Source organism: Selaginella moellendorffii, unplaced genomic scaffold (assembly GCF_000143415.4).
Source record: "Selaginella moellendorffii unplaced genomic scaffold, v1.0 SELMOscaffold_5, whole genome shotgun sequence".
Taxonomy (NCBI): domain Eukaryota; kingdom Viridiplantae; phylum Streptophyta; class Lycopodiopsida; order Selaginellales; family Selaginellaceae; genus Selaginella; species Selaginella moellendorffii.
This window is the reverse complement of record NW_003314266.1, coordinates 1,491,667-1,507,135: the sequence shown is the minus strand read 5'-3', so window position 1 is coordinate 1,507,135 and position 15,469 is coordinate 1,491,667. Positions and strand designations below refer to the sequence as shown.

General features: G+C 48.3%; 6 protein-coding genes and 1 long non-coding RNA gene across 9 annotated transcripts; 3 read left to right on the top strand and 4 right to left on the bottom strand.

The window, feature by feature from the left end:
• On the bottom strand, nucleotides 1–723 carry LOC9659942. Its single transcript, XM_024669696.1, has 2 exons — nucleotides 323–723; nucleotides 1–250 (listed from the first exon to the last, which is right to left on the bottom strand). The coding sequence occupies exons 1-2, from the start codon at nucleotides 699–701 to the stop codon at nucleotides 198–200; spliced, it is 432 nt and encodes a 143-aa protein (XP_024525464.1). The 5' UTR covers nucleotides 702–723; the 3' UTR covers nucleotides 1–197.
• A 122-nt stretch (nucleotides 724–845) lies between these two features.
• On the top strand, nucleotides 846–2,547 carry LOC9658784 (protein SRC2). Of its 3 annotated transcripts, XM_024669857.1 has the most exons (8): nucleotides 846–947; nucleotides 1,036–1,140; nucleotides 1,265–1,391; nucleotides 1,451–1,522; nucleotides 1,578–1,620; nucleotides 1,685–1,883; nucleotides 1,914–2,117; nucleotides 2,177–2,547. In XM_024669857.1, the coding sequence occupies exons 1-8, from the start codon at nucleotides 911–913 to the stop codon at nucleotides 2,269–2,271; spliced, it is 882 nt and encodes a 293-aa protein (XP_024525625.1). In that variant the 5' UTR covers nucleotides 846–910; the 3' UTR covers nucleotides 2,272–2,547. The 3 variants fall into 3 exon arrangements, with proteins under 3 accessions (XP_024525625.1, XP_024525624.1, XP_002965150.2); XM_024669856.1 differs by having other exon boundaries at nucleotides 1,688–2,117; XM_002965104.2 differs by having other exon boundaries at nucleotides 1,685–2,117.
• LOC9659941 (methionine gamma-lyase) lies at nucleotides 2,236–3,773 on the bottom strand. Its single transcript, XM_002964759.2, has one exon. It carries the CDS (start codon nucleotides 3,611–3,613, stop codon nucleotides 2,288–2,290), a length of 1,326 nt encoding a protein of 441 aa, XP_002964805.1. The 5' UTR covers nucleotides 3,614–3,773; the 3' UTR covers nucleotides 2,236–2,287.
• Nucleotides 3,774–3,960: 187 nt separating this feature from the next.
• On the bottom strand, nucleotides 3,961–4,376 carry LOC112344595. Its single transcript, XR_002991758.1, has 2 exons — nucleotides 4,280–4,376; nucleotides 3,961–4,222 (listed from the first exon to the last, which is right to left on the bottom strand). It is a non-coding gene; the product is annotated as an uncharacterized LOC112344595 (long non-coding RNA).
• Nucleotides 4,377–4,446: 70 nt separating this feature from the next.
• LOC9658783 (amino-acid permease BAT1 homolog) lies at nucleotides 4,447–6,363 on the top strand. The gene is made up of 5 exons (XM_002965103.2): nucleotides 4,447–5,056; nucleotides 5,110–5,364; nucleotides 5,420–5,606; nucleotides 5,652–5,806; nucleotides 5,853–6,363. The coding sequence occupies exons 1-5, from the start codon at nucleotides 4,478–4,480 to the stop codon at nucleotides 6,339–6,341; spliced, it is 1,665 nt and encodes a 554-aa protein (XP_002965149.1). The 5' UTR covers nucleotides 4,447–4,477; the 3' UTR covers nucleotides 6,342–6,363.
• An 86-nt stretch (nucleotides 6,364–6,449) lies between these two features.
• Nucleotides 6,450–8,198, bottom strand: LOC9659940. Its single transcript, XM_002964758.2, has 2 exons — nucleotides 8,168–8,198; nucleotides 6,450–7,699 (listed from the first exon to the last, which is right to left on the bottom strand). The coding sequence occupies exon 2, from the start codon at nucleotides 7,691–7,693 to the stop codon at nucleotides 6,506–6,508; it is 1,188 nt and encodes a 395-aa protein (XP_002964804.2). The 5' UTR covers nucleotides 7,694–7,699; nucleotides 8,168–8,198; the 3' UTR covers nucleotides 6,450–6,505.
• LOC9659939 (RINT1-like protein MAG2) lies at nucleotides 8,178–10,876 on the top strand. Its single transcript, XM_002965102.2, has 2 exons — nucleotides 8,178–8,673; nucleotides 8,833–10,876. The coding sequence occupies exons 1-2, from the start codon at nucleotides 8,239–8,241 to the stop codon at nucleotides 10,771–10,773; spliced, it is 2,376 nt and encodes a 791-aa protein (XP_002965148.1). The 5' UTR covers nucleotides 8,178–8,238; the 3' UTR covers nucleotides 10,774–10,876.
• Nucleotides 10,877–15,469: the final 4,593 nt, after the last annotated feature.

Genomic DNA, 15,469 nt, shown 5'->3' with positions numbered 1-15,469 from the left:
TGTCAAATCCCAAAACCTTCTTCATGACGATGGATGCTGGTTTCTAGAACAGGAGTGTCTATTAAACCTCTTGTATGATCTCAAGCTCAAGGAAAATTGCGTGGGATCGCGGGCATTAATTTGCGTTTCTTACCATCCAGTGATAGAAACGCTGTGGATTACCAGCTGACAAATAAAATGTGACCACACCCTGTACATTAAGCGTCTCCGGATTGATCATCAGGATCCACAGGCTCTACAACAATGACCACTGTGAATTTACAAGAGAGATCATTAGAGCGTCCTCGAGGAACGAAATCGCAAAGAAAAAATCATGGCGAACCTTTTTCCGCTGGAAGCCGAGGAGAATCATTCAAGCGCAGCCGCTTGACCATATCGCAAGCTTCGCTTGCCCCCAAACTCTTCACGAAGCCGTATGCGTCGCCGGGTAAAAGCGCCAGATCCTTGGAAGGTACCCAGTAGCAGCTCCCGGGGACGAATGGCAGCCAACTGGGCGCCGCCTTGCAAATCTTGTGCTCGCGAAGAACATGCTCAAGCCTGCGAACGGGACTGGGATCCCTGTCGACATAGACGCTCTCCTGCCAGGGCTTGCCGCCGCCGCTGTGGCCGCTCCGGCTGTGGATCAATAGCGGTGCCTTGGCCCTAGGAGCGCGAATCGAAGACAAGATCGGCCGCAATCCCCTGTATCGAGCGCGGGCCATCAAATGTTCTAGCCCTGCCCTAATTTCGCGAATCTGCCACAGAGGAAAGGCCTAACACGTGGCAAGCGTACATTGAAGGAACGTTTTCACGGTTTATCCTCAATATGGACGGAATATCCTATTCGAATAGATCACAGAATATCCTGTTCTAATTTGAAGAGGAGTGAGTGATTTGGTCAGCGAGAGAGTGAGCGGCGGTGCGCATTCCAATGTATGGGATTCAAGGCCAATCGCTGGAAATCAATGGTAAGCATCGCATTTCTTCTAGGATTTGGGAGGATCTAGCTCGGAAAAAACCCACATTGCTAGGGTCTGATCGGCGTTTGCTTCCCAGTTGTTGGCGGCAAGAACTTGAGGAACACGGAGTGGTTGTCTCGGCAGGATCCATACGTGATTGTCGAGTATGGAACGCAAAAGCATAGAACAAAGACTGACACTGGTGAGAAAGATTTCCTTCGCTCCTGGTGGATTTTTGCGATCTTGAGAGACAATACTCCTGAGGATTATCTCTCAGGGGGATTGTCTCCCAAGTTCTAACTTTTTCTTCGTTTTTCTCGTTCCAGATGGTGGGAAAAATCCTTCTTTCAACGATAAGTTCACGCTCTCATTGATAGAAGGCCTCCGTGAGCTTCATGTCCAAGTCTGGAACAGCAATACGCTCGCTATGGATGATCTCATCGGCACGGGAAGGTAAACTTTACTGCTTCTCCAGTTTTCTCAGAGAAACCGTGTGCTGCTCAAACTCGAAGGGTGCAGCTCGAGAAAGTGATCTCCTCGGGTTACGATGACAATGCCTGGCCACTGTCATCACGAAGTGGAAAGTAAGTCGATCTCGCAAACCAGTTTTCGTTTCTCTGATCTTCACGTATAATCCAGGCACGCTGGGGAGCTCCGATTGATCATGCACTTCAGCCAAGCGGTAAAACCATCCTCCACAGAAACAATACTGGAAAACTCATACTTTCTTTGTTGCTTTCTTATAGCAGACTGGATCCAAGGACAAAGCTCACAAAAACGAGAAGGGCCATATGGAATCAGCGTATCCTCCAGCCGGGGGCTATCCTCCAGCGCCATTTCCTGGAGGATATCCTCCCCCTCCTCCTCATTCTGGAGGCTACCCTCCAGCTCCAGTTCCTGGAGGATATCCCCAAGCTCCAGGACATGGCTATCCTCCAGCTCCAGTTCCTGGGGGATATCCTCCTCCAGCTCCAGGAGGAGGACATGGCTATCCTCCAGCTCCAGGAGGCTATCCTCCGGCAGGCTACAATCCATATCCGCAAGGATCGTCAAGCTCTCACCAAGATCCTCATCACAAGCCAGTAGCTCCTTACGGCAGTCCCGCTCCTCCGCACGGATACCCGGTTGTTCCACCACCATTTCCTCACCAAAAGCACGGAAGCTATGGTCACACACCGGGTATGGTTTCATTCGTTTCGCTACAGTAGTGGTTTTCACGTCTCGATTCTTACTCTCAGGTGGTGGACACGGCCATTACTCGCACGGCAAACACAAAAAGCACAAGCACGCCAAGATGAAAGTCTGGAAAGGCTTCAAGAAAGCTTTCAAGTGATCAAATCATTTACAAGCTAAGCTTTCCGAGCTATACCGAGCGCCACAATCGCATCATGCAGCTGCTTCCACCGCTGCTCCAGCGTCCCAGTGTATCCCACCGACAGCCTCACAAGCCCGGCTCCAACGCCGGCCTCGGCCCTCTCCGCCTCGTTCAGCTCGCTACTCGTGCTCGAGGACGAGCACGACATGAGAGTCTCGTGGTACCCGAGGCTCACCGCCATGAGCCCAAACCCGGTGAAGTTCTGCAAGTAGTGCATGAACCGATTGGCCCGCTCGTCCGTGTCCAAGTCCACCGCCACCACCCCGCCATAGCCATAGCCTTCGTTCCCCAGGGCTTTGAGAAGTTCGTGCTGCGGGTGATCCTCCAGCCCCGGATATATCACCTTGAGACCCATGCTCTTCATCCTCTTCGCAAACTCCATCGCCCGGGACGAGTGCTCGCGCATTCTTAGTCCGAGATGCGCAAGCCTGCCCGATACGTGAAACGCGACTGTTGGATTCATGGTCGGGCCGAGCAGCATCAGAGCTCCGTGCTGGAGTCCCATCATGTCGCGGATGAGCGCCGCCGGGCCACACACCGCGCCAGCGATCACGTCGCTCTGCCCGCTGATGAACTTGGAGATGCTGTGCACGACCACGTCCGCGCCGAGCCGCGCCGGCGAGAGAACCATGGGCGCGAAGGTGTTGTCCACCACCAGCGCGGCGCTGCGAGCGTGGGCGATGGCGGCCAGCGCGGGGATGTCCGCGACGGTGAGCACCGGGTTGGCGATGGACTCCACGTAGAGGATCTTGGTGCCGCGCGACGCCACCGCGCGCTCCACCGCGGCGGTGTCGGTCACGTCCACGAAGGTGGTGGCGATGCCGCAGGTGCGGGGGAGGAAGTGACGCAGCAGCGCGTAGGTGCCGCCGTAGAGGCGGTTGGAGGCGACGACGTGGTCGCCGGCGTCGCACAGCTGCAGTATGACGCTGGCTACCGCGGACATGCCGCTGGCGGTGCAGTAGGCGGCCTGGGTGCCCTCCATGGCGGCGATCTGGCGGCCCAGGTTGAGCACCGTGGGGTTGAAGTGGCGGCTGTAGATGTAGAAGTCGCGGTCCGGGCCGAGCTCACCTTTGAACATCTTGCCCATGGTCTCGGCCTCCATCACCGTGAAAGTGGACGAGGCCTCGATGGACATGTTGACGCCGCCGTGCTCGCCGAATTCGTGGCGGATGGAGACGAGGCCCTCTTCCGGATCGAGGGGCGGCGGCGGCGATGATGCTCTTGGGCGCTTTGCCGAGTAGCGGTCCTGGAAGAAGCCACTCGCGGATCCTGATCCTCCTCGCTTGGTGGAAGCGTCCATGGAGAACTGTGGATATGATCTATAGCCTGGGAGAACTGTGATCTATAAGGAGAACGATGGTGTATAACCTCTTTTGGAGAGCGATGATGGATAGCCTCTCTGGATCGAAGTTTATGTGATGTTTAAAAAGAACTTCGCCACGAGAAAGAGTTCCAAGAAAAGCTGGAACGTTATAGGCCGTCGGATCGAGGGATCCGGGATAAGCGCACGTGAGGCTGCGCTGTGCATTGTACCTGGACGGTTTCGCGGCGGAATATGCGGGTAGCGGATATTCCGTCGAGGTGTCGTCAAGGATTTAAAAACATGGATATCAAGGACGGAAATTTATCACGTTTGTTGTCCATGGATGAGTGCGACACGATATCAAATTATATATGACGACCTGGTAGTTTCCAGATTGACGTGGAACCCAAGATGTGACAAACCAACAATGGATGAGCTTGGAGATGGAGTTCCTAATAAAATTTCTATAGTTCTTCGTAACGAGCGTGGCAGCTATGAGTTTTTCTTTCACTTCTTCTGTGACGAAAGCACTCACTGGAAGTAGATTATAAGATGATCATGCACAAACTTCTGATAATATAACCAAGATCTCGTTCTCTCGGAAATCTGGCTCGGCAAAATGGAGAGCGAGGAGATCAGAAGGTTAGTTTCACACCAACTTACAGAGTGGAAGCCGTCAACTTCGTCCTGTCGCTCCCTACCAGACCATCAATGCATTCCGTTGCAGGCTTTTCTTCCCATGCCATATGGGCGCTGCCAGTACGAACAGAAGAAAAACAAGGAAAACAGATGGACGATATGGGAAAACCTTAAAAGACTTTACCTCTGTAAGTAGCTTGCTCCTCCTCCGCCTCTGTCGCAATGAGCAGCTGCGAGCTCCCGGCTGCTGTCTCCATAAAACTCGATGGAGACGATGGTATTGCTGGTGATCCAAAAGCCGGAGGAGCTCGCGATCCAAATCTTGATGAAGCTCGCGATCCAGAGCTCGATGGAGACGAGGACGAGAGGCGGCTCAACGAGCTCGGCTACAAGCAGGAGTACCGGCGCGTCATGACACCTTTCCAGCAGTTCGCCTATACTTTCTCCTACACCGCCCCGCTCGGCTTCGTCACTGGATACTACGGTTACATGTACTGCTATGGTGGCCCGCTCGTCATCTTCTTGGGAATGCTCGTCACCACTCTCGGAACCTTGAGCGTGCTGCTTGCCATTGCCGAAGTTTACTCCACCTTCCCGACTCTTGGGAGTGTCTACTACTGGGTTGCGCAGCTCTGTCCGGGCATGCACTGGCTTTCGTGGCTCGTCGGCTGGATCTACCTGGTCGGAGCTCTCTGTGGAACCGCGCTCAACGAGTACCTTCTCGCGAAGTTTGCTCAGAAGATGATACTTCTCAGCACTGGAGGAGCGCAGGGTGGCGGCTTCAATCTGTCCAGCTATCAAGTAAGCTTTGAGAAGAAGAAAGTTTTGGGATGCTCACTTGGTTTGCTGTGAAGGTCACGCTCGTCACCACTTTGGCATTTGCCGCTCACTTGGGAGTGTCAGTCGTCAGTTCGAAATGGCTTGGATACTTGAGCAGTGCTGGAGCTTGGTTCCAAATGGCTGCGACTTTCATTGTCGGCGTCACACTCCTCGGGATCAGTCCCAAGTTCCAGAGCCCCAAGTTTGTCTTCACGGAATTCGTGAGAGCTCCCGGCCAAGAGCTCCACAGCTCGTGGATGATCGTGGCTGCTGGACTGCCTTACTTTCAGGTGAGATCCTGTTCTGCCACTTCTTTTTCTCAAGCTTGCTCTTTTTTCCTCCAAGGCTATGCTCACGGGCTTTGATGTCGGATCCCACATTGTCGAGGAAGTAAAGACTGCGGCCATTGCTGGTCCCCGTGCTATGATACGAAGCGCTTATCTCACGGCCGGGATCGATATGCTGCTGCTCTTCATCATGACCTTCTGCATCCAAAAACCCGAGAATCTGCTAGCCTTCGACACAGCAACTGGTAAACTTTAAGATGATCTTGGCCGGGATCGAGTTCTTTTTCCAGGCGGAGGACTCGAGTCGGCTGGAATCCAGCTCTTCTACGATTGCTTTGAAGCCAGATTCAAACGTGGAAACGTTGGAGCGGTCCTCTTCACGGGTCTCGCAGCAACGTCGTTGTTCTTCGCCAACATTATCAACGTCACACTGACTGCTCGATGCGTAAGTAAACTTCACGATGTTTCCTGCTAAGCCGTTTTGTCCACAGGTCTATGCCATGGCTAGAGACGCCAGCATTCCCTTCCAAGCCTTCCTCACTAGACTGACTGCTCGAGAAAGAGTCCCTGTGAACGCCACCTTTGCCACTGTTGCTATAGCCTTCCTAGCAACACTACCATCTTCCGGGAGCTCCGTGGCCTTCACTGCTATAGCAGCCATGTCGACTGTCACTGCCTGGATACCTTACATCATAGTTCTCTTCTGCAAGCACGCACCGAGCGGTAAGAAGCATCCACCAGGACCGTATACTCTACATGGCTTTGGAGTCTACCTTGGAGCTTGGGGAAGCCTCTGGGGGATTCTCATTACAATTCTTTTCTGCCTGCCGCCAAAGTTTCCCATTGGAATCCAGAGCTTCAACTACACCCCGTTGTCGCTCGTTGGAACGATTGGAGTCGGTGTCGTCTACTGGCAAGTGTATGGCAAGTGGACATACACCGGACCAAGGACAACACTCGACGAAAAGATCGCATTTTGACCTCTGGCAAAACAATATCAACAACCTGTAGTGTTTCAAGAGTAGAATTCATCTGTACCTTCCTGTAGCGCACAGAAGCGCGGGACCTGATTCAGAAACGCCAAGATAAACGTAAGTTTGTTTTTTCTTTGTAAACTCTCGAAGTCGAACCTGAATAAAGATCTTCACGTGCCGTGGAATATCTCGTACAAGCTCACGCATATATCCGCAGCTATGAGAACGATGATTATCCACTCCAGGGAGTCCGACTTGCGGTTCTGTAGGATGTCGAGGAAGAACGCTACGTTGTGCTGGATAATCCCGGTCTTCTTTTCCAGGCTCTCAAACCTGTCCTCGAGCTCAAACTCTTCGCGCATGAAGGCCCAGATGCTATCATAGTTTGCGTTCTGCCAGGCTACGTCGGACCTCTCCAACAGTCCAGCCTTGAGGATCGTCTCCGCGAGAGCCGTGTTGACGGATGCGACAAGCTTGAAGAGCTCACGCCGCTGGAGATTAAAAGTCCCGGTTTGCTGCATGATGAAGTTGAGATCGTCGAAGGATTTCAGCATGGCGTCGATCTGTTTAGTGTAATGATCCAGCGCGATGCTCTGGCTCAATATCACGGCCACCACACGGATGCTGTTCACGTCGAGTTCCTTCACCATGATCCTGTCCACCGAGCCTTCGCTCCATTTATCCAAAGTTGGCCTCACTACCACACAGTAGTTGTCCCGGTTTGGCTCGTCAAACACGCCTTTGGAGTGCTGCTTCACTGTCTTGAGATACTCCTCCTCCTTTCCTGGAGCAACGTTGAAGAGCACCGCGGTTCCATAGTTAAAGATGACCATGTAGCCTTCGTCGTTCCAGCAATCGATGGTTGGAACTCCAGTCACCTCGGCAGCGGGAGAACTCGAAGAAGCAGCGTCTTTGAGCCGGATGATCAAGTGGTTTCGTGAAACCGCAATGTCGAGTGACTTCTCTTGAGCGAGTGTTCTCAAGTCGACGCTTCGCGCGAAGAAACGAGCCTCCACGGGAACGTAGGCCTCTGGTTGATCGACGTAAATCTCACCCTCGGCCTGCTCTTCAAAACCGAGCTCGTCTTCCTCGACTGGCCGAGCAGCTGAGTTTCTCATTCGGAGCTGGCTGTGAACTTCCGGGTACTGCCGCCGTCCGGAGGCATTTGGAGATCTCTCCTTGGCAGGAGCTTCTTTGAAAGCCTTCCGCGAGAAGTGAGCGTTGGGAATAAATACCGGCAGTGGCGAAAGGAGCTGTTTGAGGGGCTCTTGTCGAGGAGATTCATGAAGACGAATTCTCTTCCTCGATGCCGACGAGAGAACGCTGCGGAACTTTGTCACAGCATGAGAATTAAACATGTGTTCCTGGTAGCAAAGAGAGGATTTGTCAACTCCATGCTACAACGAAAAATGGAAGAACAAGCAATGAACACAAAAGAAAAGAGCAAAAGAATGCCACTGCTAAAGAGGAAAAACGAAGAGATTAGCAGAAAATGCGAAGATAGACAAAAAAAAAAATGCCAGCTGACTGTTTGATCGAAACAAGCTAGCTATGGGGAAAAAAAAAGAGAAGATTTGTCAGCTCAAAAGCTAAGAAGAAAAAATGGAAGAAAAACAAGCAATGCACACGAAGAAAAGAGCAAAAGAATGTCTTGATCGAGCGAAGACAATACCACAGCTAACTGTTTGATCCAGCGAGAGCGAAGAGCAAAAGAATGAAGAGGAAAAAATGCTTGATCGAGCAGCACCATTTCGAGAGAAAAAAAATGCCTTGATCCAGCGAGCTAAGCTATGAACGAAACAAGCTAGCTATAGGAGCTGATAGCGACATACCTCTTGGCTCCGGCGAGAAGACGGAGGAGAATAAGAGCCCTAGAAATAAAGGGTTCTAGGGTTCTTCCCAAATGGAAGTATCCCAGCTCCTGGATTCCTACTTCCACGGTGCCAATGATCTCGCAAACCTCCACACCTTGCAGCAGGATCTGGAATCGGAATGCGGCCAGCTCGAGTTCAAGCTCCAGGACGCGCGATCGCGGGCGCGCCAGGCAGCGGCCGATGGATCGGCCCAAATGCACGCCATCGCGGTGTCTCTCGAGGCGCTGTGTGGATTCTGCGAGGAGCGATCGTCGTCGCCGTCGCCGCCAGAGGCGGAGCCGGAGCTCTTGCGGGAGCTGAGCGATCTGGCGGAGGAAGTGTCGCGCGTCGCCCAAGTTAGGGCTTATGTCGATGCAGTGCTCCAGCTCGAGAGGCTCGTCGGGGATTTGGAGGATGGAGTGTTCGCGGCGGCGTCCTCCACGCCGGTTGTCAGCCGAGGAGCTGCTGGATCTCCCTCTTCTCAGGTACGCGAATTCTTCCCTGGATCATATAGTTCTTTTGCCAATGCTGGATAGCACTGTAGCTCTCTCTAGTTTCACATAAGATTTCTTAGCGAGTAGCGATCTTTGTTTACGAGTTCTTTCGCGATCGCTGGCTAAAACTCCTCTACTCTTTCCTTTCAGGCTGGACAGTTCGTGATCTCGGCTGTGAATTCCCTGGCCGCGATCGAGAAGTTGATGGGCGAGATCGTCGAGTGCCAGCCGCAATGGGATCGTCTCATCTCCGCTGTGGACGTCCGTGTGGATCGAGCAGCAGCAGCTCTCCGGCCAGTGGTAATCTCGGACTATCGTTCCATCGTCATTTCCATAGGCTGGCCGCCTCCACTCTCCATCTCCGGCGACAGGGATGATCAGCAAGCCCAATCACACCCGCTGCTCCAGCTCCAAGGCGACGCCAAGAGAAAGTTCCGCGAGAGCTTTGTCTCGCTCTCGAGGTTCCAGGCCGGGCAAATCCAGCGGAGGCGTCGTGAGTTTCGGGGATATAGAGACAAGACTCCAGCTCCTCGCGAGGCGCTGTGGTCGATCGAAGAGCTGGTGCATCCGATAGCAGCGAATGCCGAGGTCCACTTCAAGAAGTGGCTCCACAAGCCAGAGTTCGTCTTCGCTCTAGCTTACAGGATCACACAGCAGCACGTAGCGGTAGTGGACGCTCTTCTCCAGCCGATGTTGGACGAAGAGTTCCTGGGATACAGTGCGAGAGAAGAGTGGATATCATCCCTGGTGGCTATGGTGGCGGAGCACTTACGACGATGGGCTTTGCCGACTCTCATGGAAGACTTGGAGGATGCTCTGTCCGATCAGGCCTCCACGGTTTGGCTACACACAGTCGATCAGACGCTGTCCTTCGACTCCAAAATGCAAGCTTTGGTTGAGAAAGGGATCGGAATGAGCAGCGGTGACGAGCAACTCTCGAGCAGTGTTTTTGGGGTCCGTCGGGCTTGCATTGCCGTGTTCTCGGACCGTGGAGACTGGTTGGAAGTTTGGACTAGGCTCGAGCTAGGTGACGCGAGAAGAAAGATGGCGGTGGAGTATGGGAACGAAGCGGCTTGGAAGATAAACTCCGCGAGCTCGATCTCGGGCTCTACCGAGTTTAAGCCCCCGCTAGCAGCTTATCGGCTCACTAGCGCGGCTTGGAACTTGGTTGATCGATGCAGGACTTTGCCCGAGGCCAGCCAGCGGCTACAGTTCGTGAGGAAAACGGCACTGCCGGTTTTGGACGAGTTTATCGACGAGCTCTTGCAGAGATGCCAGGAGAGTGAGGCAGTGACGGCTCTCGCCGATGAGCCTTCGATGATCAAAGTCGGTGTCTGCCTCAACGCAGCTCGCTACTGCGAGAACACGGTCAGGGACTGGTGCGAGGATTTCTTCTTTCTGGAACTCAGGCTCGCGGAGCTCCAGGAGAACTTGCCAGGTTTTTCTCCAGCGGCCGAGGAGCAGCTCGCGCAGATTCAAGGCTCGGTTTTCGACTCGCAGTTGGAGAAGCTGTCGAGATTCCGAAGCAGCTGGAGCGGGAAGCTGGTCTCGGTGGTGTCGAGAGGATTCGACGCTCGCTGCCGCGAGTACTTCCGCAACAAGAAGAGATGGTCCGAAGAGTGGGCTCCAAGCTTCGAAGATGCACCGTCTGGAAGCTTGGTGGACGCACTGGCAGCACTCCAGAGCCAGCTTAGCTCTCTTAAGAACAGCCTCGATCAGGCCAACTTTGTGGAGCTGTGGCAGCGGTTGATCCCGAGTCTCGATCAGCTGCTCTTCCTGGGACTGGTTCTCGGCGGTGCTCGATTCTCGGAGCAGGGTGCCCGACAGTTTGGAGCGGACGTGAAAGCCTTGTTTCTCATCTTCCGGCCTTACTGCGCTCGCCCGGCGAGTTTCTTCTCAGCAGTGAGCGATGCGGCGAAGCTACTGGCTTTGGATTCGCAGCAGGCTCTCGACTTCATGGAGAGACTCCGGGGGTATGATTCGGATGAGGAGCAAGAGGAGGATTTGCTCGCGAAATTGAGGAGTGTTTGTGGTGTGAGAAAGATGACAGCGTCGGTGGTATACAGAGTTCTTGGCTCTCGACTTCTTTAAATATTTGATGGCCATTGAGTTTAAAACTTTTTTGTTGATTTAGTGTATGATGTTATTAGTATGATGTCATTTCAAATTGATTAATTTATTTTATTTGAAATTACTTAAATTTTTAAAGTTGTGTTCAATGATGTTATAGTGATAACAAATAAATTTTTGAAGAGATAGAATAAATTTGTCAAAAAAAAAATTCTTTCTATGTTATAACCAAAGGAATTTAATTAGCTTAGAAAAATCAAAAGTAATGAGAAGCATAGTTGGGGGTGAAGCATAATTTAATTTGTCAAACTAAATAGCATTAAAACAAAATGAGGGAAAAATAAACCTAAACAATCAACCAAAAATGAAATTTACATAGCATAAGATTTAGCTAAGGTAAAGTGCCATAGCTATAAAATAATCTTGTAAGCAATGGGCATATATAGAAGGTATGATCAACTAACCCAAAATAACAAAATTAGTGCACTTGAAAATAAGAGAGGATGTTTATATTTCAAAAGTATCAAACAAGATTAGCACTCGAAGAGAAAAAAGGATGTTTATATTTTAAAAGTATCAGAAAAATTTAACATTTTAAAAATTATATTAAGTGAAGATAAAGTTGAACAAAGAAATAAATTTGAAAATCATGTTAATATTTTTTTAGCATTAAAAGTAAAATTTTCAAATCTAAGAAATAAATTAATAAAAAAATAATTACATACACTTCTAAATTTCAAGAATGAGAACTCCCACTCAAGAAACAATATATAAATCTAACAAGGATACAAAATGCTAGTTTCCTTCACTAAATTTCTTTTAGATGCTAGTTTCCTTCACTATCAGTGAGAACATCAACCCCTGCTACCTGAGAATATACATACCTGCTAGATCAATTTGGACATATAACATAGCTCAAGAAACCAAAACATGCAAAAGTTACTATACACGATGAGGAAGCCATGCATGGGTAGGAAGTTGAGAAATGGCTCACTGCTATGCAGGAGGAAATGGCTTCGCATGCACAAAATGGTACATTTAAGCTTAAGGTTTTAGGACCCAAAACAATTGGTTTCAAGCATGTGCTAGATGCAAATGGCATCCATACTCCTTTGTGTCACATTGTAGATTTCTTGTTAGCCTTTCCACTTTTGATCCGAGATTTCGAGCCCCCAGAAAACTTGGGATAGGATCTGGTTGAACCTATTCTCTTTTGTCCTGTCCTTGCATGCTTTACTGTCATTGATTCGATTCCAAGGGCTCATTTTCTTCATCTAGTTCCAAGATCCACTACTCCAACTCCCAATTCTTTGTTCATCATTTCACATCTTTGTAAAGTGTGTCCTCATCCAACGTAGAAATCACAATTTTTCTTGTGTGCAGACTATACCCCTTAGTGTTTGGTTCATATCCTAGAAGGAACATTTTTATGCTTCTAGGATCAAACTTGCCAATTTAACCAAGTTGTTGTGTAGAAATACCAGCACTTTAAACCTCCTAAGGTGTTGAACATTCTGCTTCTTTCTAAGTCAGAGTAATTGTTCTAGTACTGCTCTACAAGATGAATGTGGGAAGAGATTTTGCACTTGAACAGCAGCTTCTGACCAAAATGATCTCTGAAGTCCAGATGTCTCTCAAAAAGCATTTGACCATGTTCATGATTAACCTATTCTTCCTCTCTACAATGCCATTTTGTTGCACTATATTCGCACAAGTTCTCTGATGAACAACTCTTTGAGATTTGCAGAACACTTCAAATTCTTAAATTTGAATAAACACACTTCAATTGTTATGCACTTCAACTGACAAAAGAGAATCCTTGAAAGCTTTGAGTGCTTGTGATTTCTTGTGGAGGAAGTATAGTTCACATCATGAATATGATGAAGTATCTCTTTCCAGTTTGAGATTGTGTTCTCATTCAGCCACAAAGATCTGTATAAAAAAACTCAAGGCATCTATCACTTCGTAGTTGAGGTGGACAAAGGAAACCTTCTTTTTTTCCTAATTGACAGCCATGTCAAATCTTGGAGGTCTTTTTGTGTGGATTTAAATTCTATATACCAAGTTTTCCTTTACCATGCAATTGATGAGTGGATGTTTTGCAAATGTGCACACCAATGAAAAGACAATGTCCTTTGGCCTCTTTAAAACGATCAAAGAAGGGACACCCATTTTTCATAAAGTGAAGATCTACACCTTGATATCAGATTCTAGCATTTGACAGATTGAAAACACTGCTATTTCCGACTGGAACTTCTACATCTCCTTTTCCATAAACCTCTAAGATCTTTCTATCTCCAACTCTGACTCGACTTCCTTGTGCAGAGCTAAGTTCTCTGAAGTTGCTCTCAACATCAGTATGGAAAAGTAGTTTTTACCAAGTTGCAGTATGAACAGATTCATGTTCTTGGCACCAAGGCCTGTTCTTCAGCGTCAAAATCATTGGGATCACCTCAACGAGGCTGTGCTTTCTTCTACACTGGGGAGAACAAGAACTGGTTTCATGTGGTTATCTCACCACCAGCACGCAACTAACAAGAAGAGGTGGACAAACTGATATTTTGGATACATCGGTGCCTTCATGTACAAGGGGAAATGCTATTGGGCATCGTTCCTGTTCAATTGACACAAATTTAAAGAACTCAATTGTGACGCAGCACATAGTTGATCCATGCAGCAAGTATACCCACCCTACCTTGATTAGTTTTTACAAGCACCGTAATATACCGCCTTAAGTTGATAGAATTTTAAACAAAGAAGTTGTTAAGGAAAATGTTTTAATATTTTATTATCATTTGAACTAATAATATAGACAAATCCATCATCTTCTACAGAAAGTGTTGTTGATTTACATGTTGGACAATTACTATTTATAAACCATATCTCCATATCCTTAAAATCTTTTATTACTAGATTTCTAATCTCTAAAACTAACCAACAGCCAGTACCTTTATTTGTAGTCCCACTTTCCCATAAAATATACACCCTTTTCCAAGTTAACACTAAATTACAATCTTTATTTAGACTTAATTCATACTCTCCATTTGGAGAAATTAGAGAATTTGAATTGAGTAAATAAGATCCAAAATCGTGTTTTTCACCACTCATAAGAGCAGATCTGTAAATCCAACAATTAAAAATTGCATTTGTATAAGTATTATTCAGCCTATTGATTTTCTTAGAATTGTATTTTCTAGCATTTAGTAATTTATATTTGATACCAACATAATTTAAAGTAGCAACTATAAGACCATAGTTTCCCACTCGAGCCTCTTGTAAAATATCAAATAAAAGCTCACTAAGTTGGCTAATGATTTCTTTTCCTGATGCCCCTGTTCCTCTTATAGACATACTACACATGCCATTAGGCCTTTTACTATAGATCCAGATAGTAACTTCAATAACTTTATCAGACAAAGGGAGATAATCAGTCCAAGTATGCGCACCATAGTATTTATATGTGTCCACTATTTTTGTATCCATCATTTTGACTAAAAAATTTCCAATATCATTAATGTCTCCTTTACTAATAAAATCATAAAGTGAAAGAGCATCCCAATTTACATCTGCTTGAATAGTCAGATTTGTTACTTTAAGAAGTATTAGTAAAAGAATAGGAATCCTCAAGAAAGAAACCCTCATAACAAAATAGGATATTAAAGTGGATAAAATTTCGTAATAAGAAAACCAAAAAACAAAAAACAAAAAAAAAAAAGTGGTGGATTTTTCGCTGGAAAAGCTTCCTTGTCTTTGCTATGGAACATGACAAAGCATTTTTTGGCTTAAAGGATAAAAAATACTAGATAAAAAACTATAATTTTGACATCTGGAGTATGCTAGTCAAAAGAAAGTCAAAGCCCTAAACAACAGAAAAATGGGGAAGTGGGGCGCATTTGATCGGGATGAGGGCCGCTGCGGCATTTTCGAGTGCGTCACGGAGTCATCGCTTGTCCTCCACATCCAACTTTTCGGATTTTCCAGACTTGTTCACATTGCGGGCCGTGTGCAAGTCCTGGTATGACGCTGTGCTCTCTCCTCGTTTTGTGCAGCTGTACAAGCCACCGCTGGAACCCTGGGCCGTGCTCAGGGTGCGCACGGGTCTTCCCTTTGACATGTAAGTGTTTCTTTACTTCTTCTCAGCGTGACCATTGAAGCAAGTGTCTGTAGGGAGCTTCGTTACGATGAGGAGCATTTTGACTATGGCATGAGGCTAGAGAACCACACCGAGCTATGGCGTCCGCATAGCAGTCTTCCATTAGGCCCATCGGGTTCGCGCTTCGTGGGCTTGTGTTCTTCCAACGGACTTGTCTGTGGGATGCTCATGGAACACACAGATTGGATGACTTTTGCTGTGGGGAATCCAATCACCAACGTGTGGAAGACACTTCCTCCTGCTCCACTTGACCCGGCGGATCGCCTACAGCCAGCGCTGGATCGTCTACAGCCAGCCTATCTGGACATCGGCATGGAAACAGATGCTGTCAGCAACTCTTACCAACTTGCGATACTGTACCAGAAGATCCATGACGACGATGATAAAATATTCTCGCTGCAGTATGAATCAGATTCATGTTCTTGGCACCAAAGCCCGTTCTTCAGCACGTCAAGCTCATCAAACTCGTCGGGTGTTGGTGTCCCACGACCTGTTTGGACCCGATTGTGATTTGTCAGTTCGGTACAAGGATCTCAAAGTGAGGCTGGTCGGGGACACCGCCTT

What these genes read in the sequence shown, in the direction of transcription:
- LOC9659941 (XM_002964759.2), bottom strand. Translation starts at nt 3,613, where the DNA reads ATGGACGCTTCCACCAAGCGAGGAGGATCAGGATCCGCGAGTGGCTTC.
- LOC9658784 (XM_002965104.2), top strand. Translation starts at nt 911, where the DNA reads ATGTATGGGATTCAAGGCCAATCGCTGGAAATCAATG. An exon ending in GATCTCATCGGCACGGGAAG is followed by an intron (nt 1,392 to 1,450) that starts GTAAACTTTACT and finishes TCAAACTCGAAG; the next exon opens with GGTGCAGCTCGAGAAAGTGA. An exon ending in CTGTCATCACGAAGTGGAAA is followed by an intron (nt 1,523 to 1,577) that starts GTAAGTCGATCT and finishes CGTATAATCCAG; the next exon opens with GCACGCTGGGGAGCTCCGAT.
- LOC9659939 (XM_002965102.2), top strand. Translation starts at nt 8,239, where the DNA reads ATGGAAGTATCCCAGCTCCTGGATTCCTACTTCCACGGTGCCAATGAT. An exon ending in CTGGATCTCCCTCTTCTCAG is followed by an intron (nt 8,674 to 8,832) that starts GTACGCGAATTC and finishes CTTTCCTTTCAG; the next exon opens with GCTGGACAGTTCGTGATCTC.
- LOC9659942 (XM_024669696.1), bottom strand. Translation starts at nt 701, where the DNA reads ATGGCCCGCGCTCGATACAGGGGATTGCGGCCGATCTTGTCTTCGATT. An exon ending in TCGGCTTCCAGCGGAAAAAG is followed by an intron (nt 251 to 322) that starts GTTCGCCATGAT and finishes GTAAATTCACAG; the next exon opens with TGGTCATTGTTGTAGAGCCT.
- LOC9658783 (XM_002965103.2), top strand. Translation starts at nt 4,478, where the DNA reads ATGAGCAGCTGCGAGCTCCCGGCTGCTGTCTCCATAAAACTCGATGGA. An exon ending in CTGGACTGCCTTACTTTCAG is followed by an intron (nt 5,365 to 5,419) that starts GTGAGATCCTGT and finishes TTTTCCTCCAAG; the next exon opens with GCTATGCTCACGGGCTTTGA. An exon ending in AGCCTTCGACACAGCAACTG is followed by an intron (nt 5,607 to 5,651) that starts GTAAACTTTAAG and finishes TTCTTTTTCCAG; the next exon opens with GCGGAGGACTCGAGTCGGCT.
- LOC9659940 (XM_002964758.2), bottom strand. Translation starts at nt 7,693, where the DNA reads ATGTTTAATTCTCATGCTGTGACAAAGTTCCGCAGCGTTCTCTCGTCG.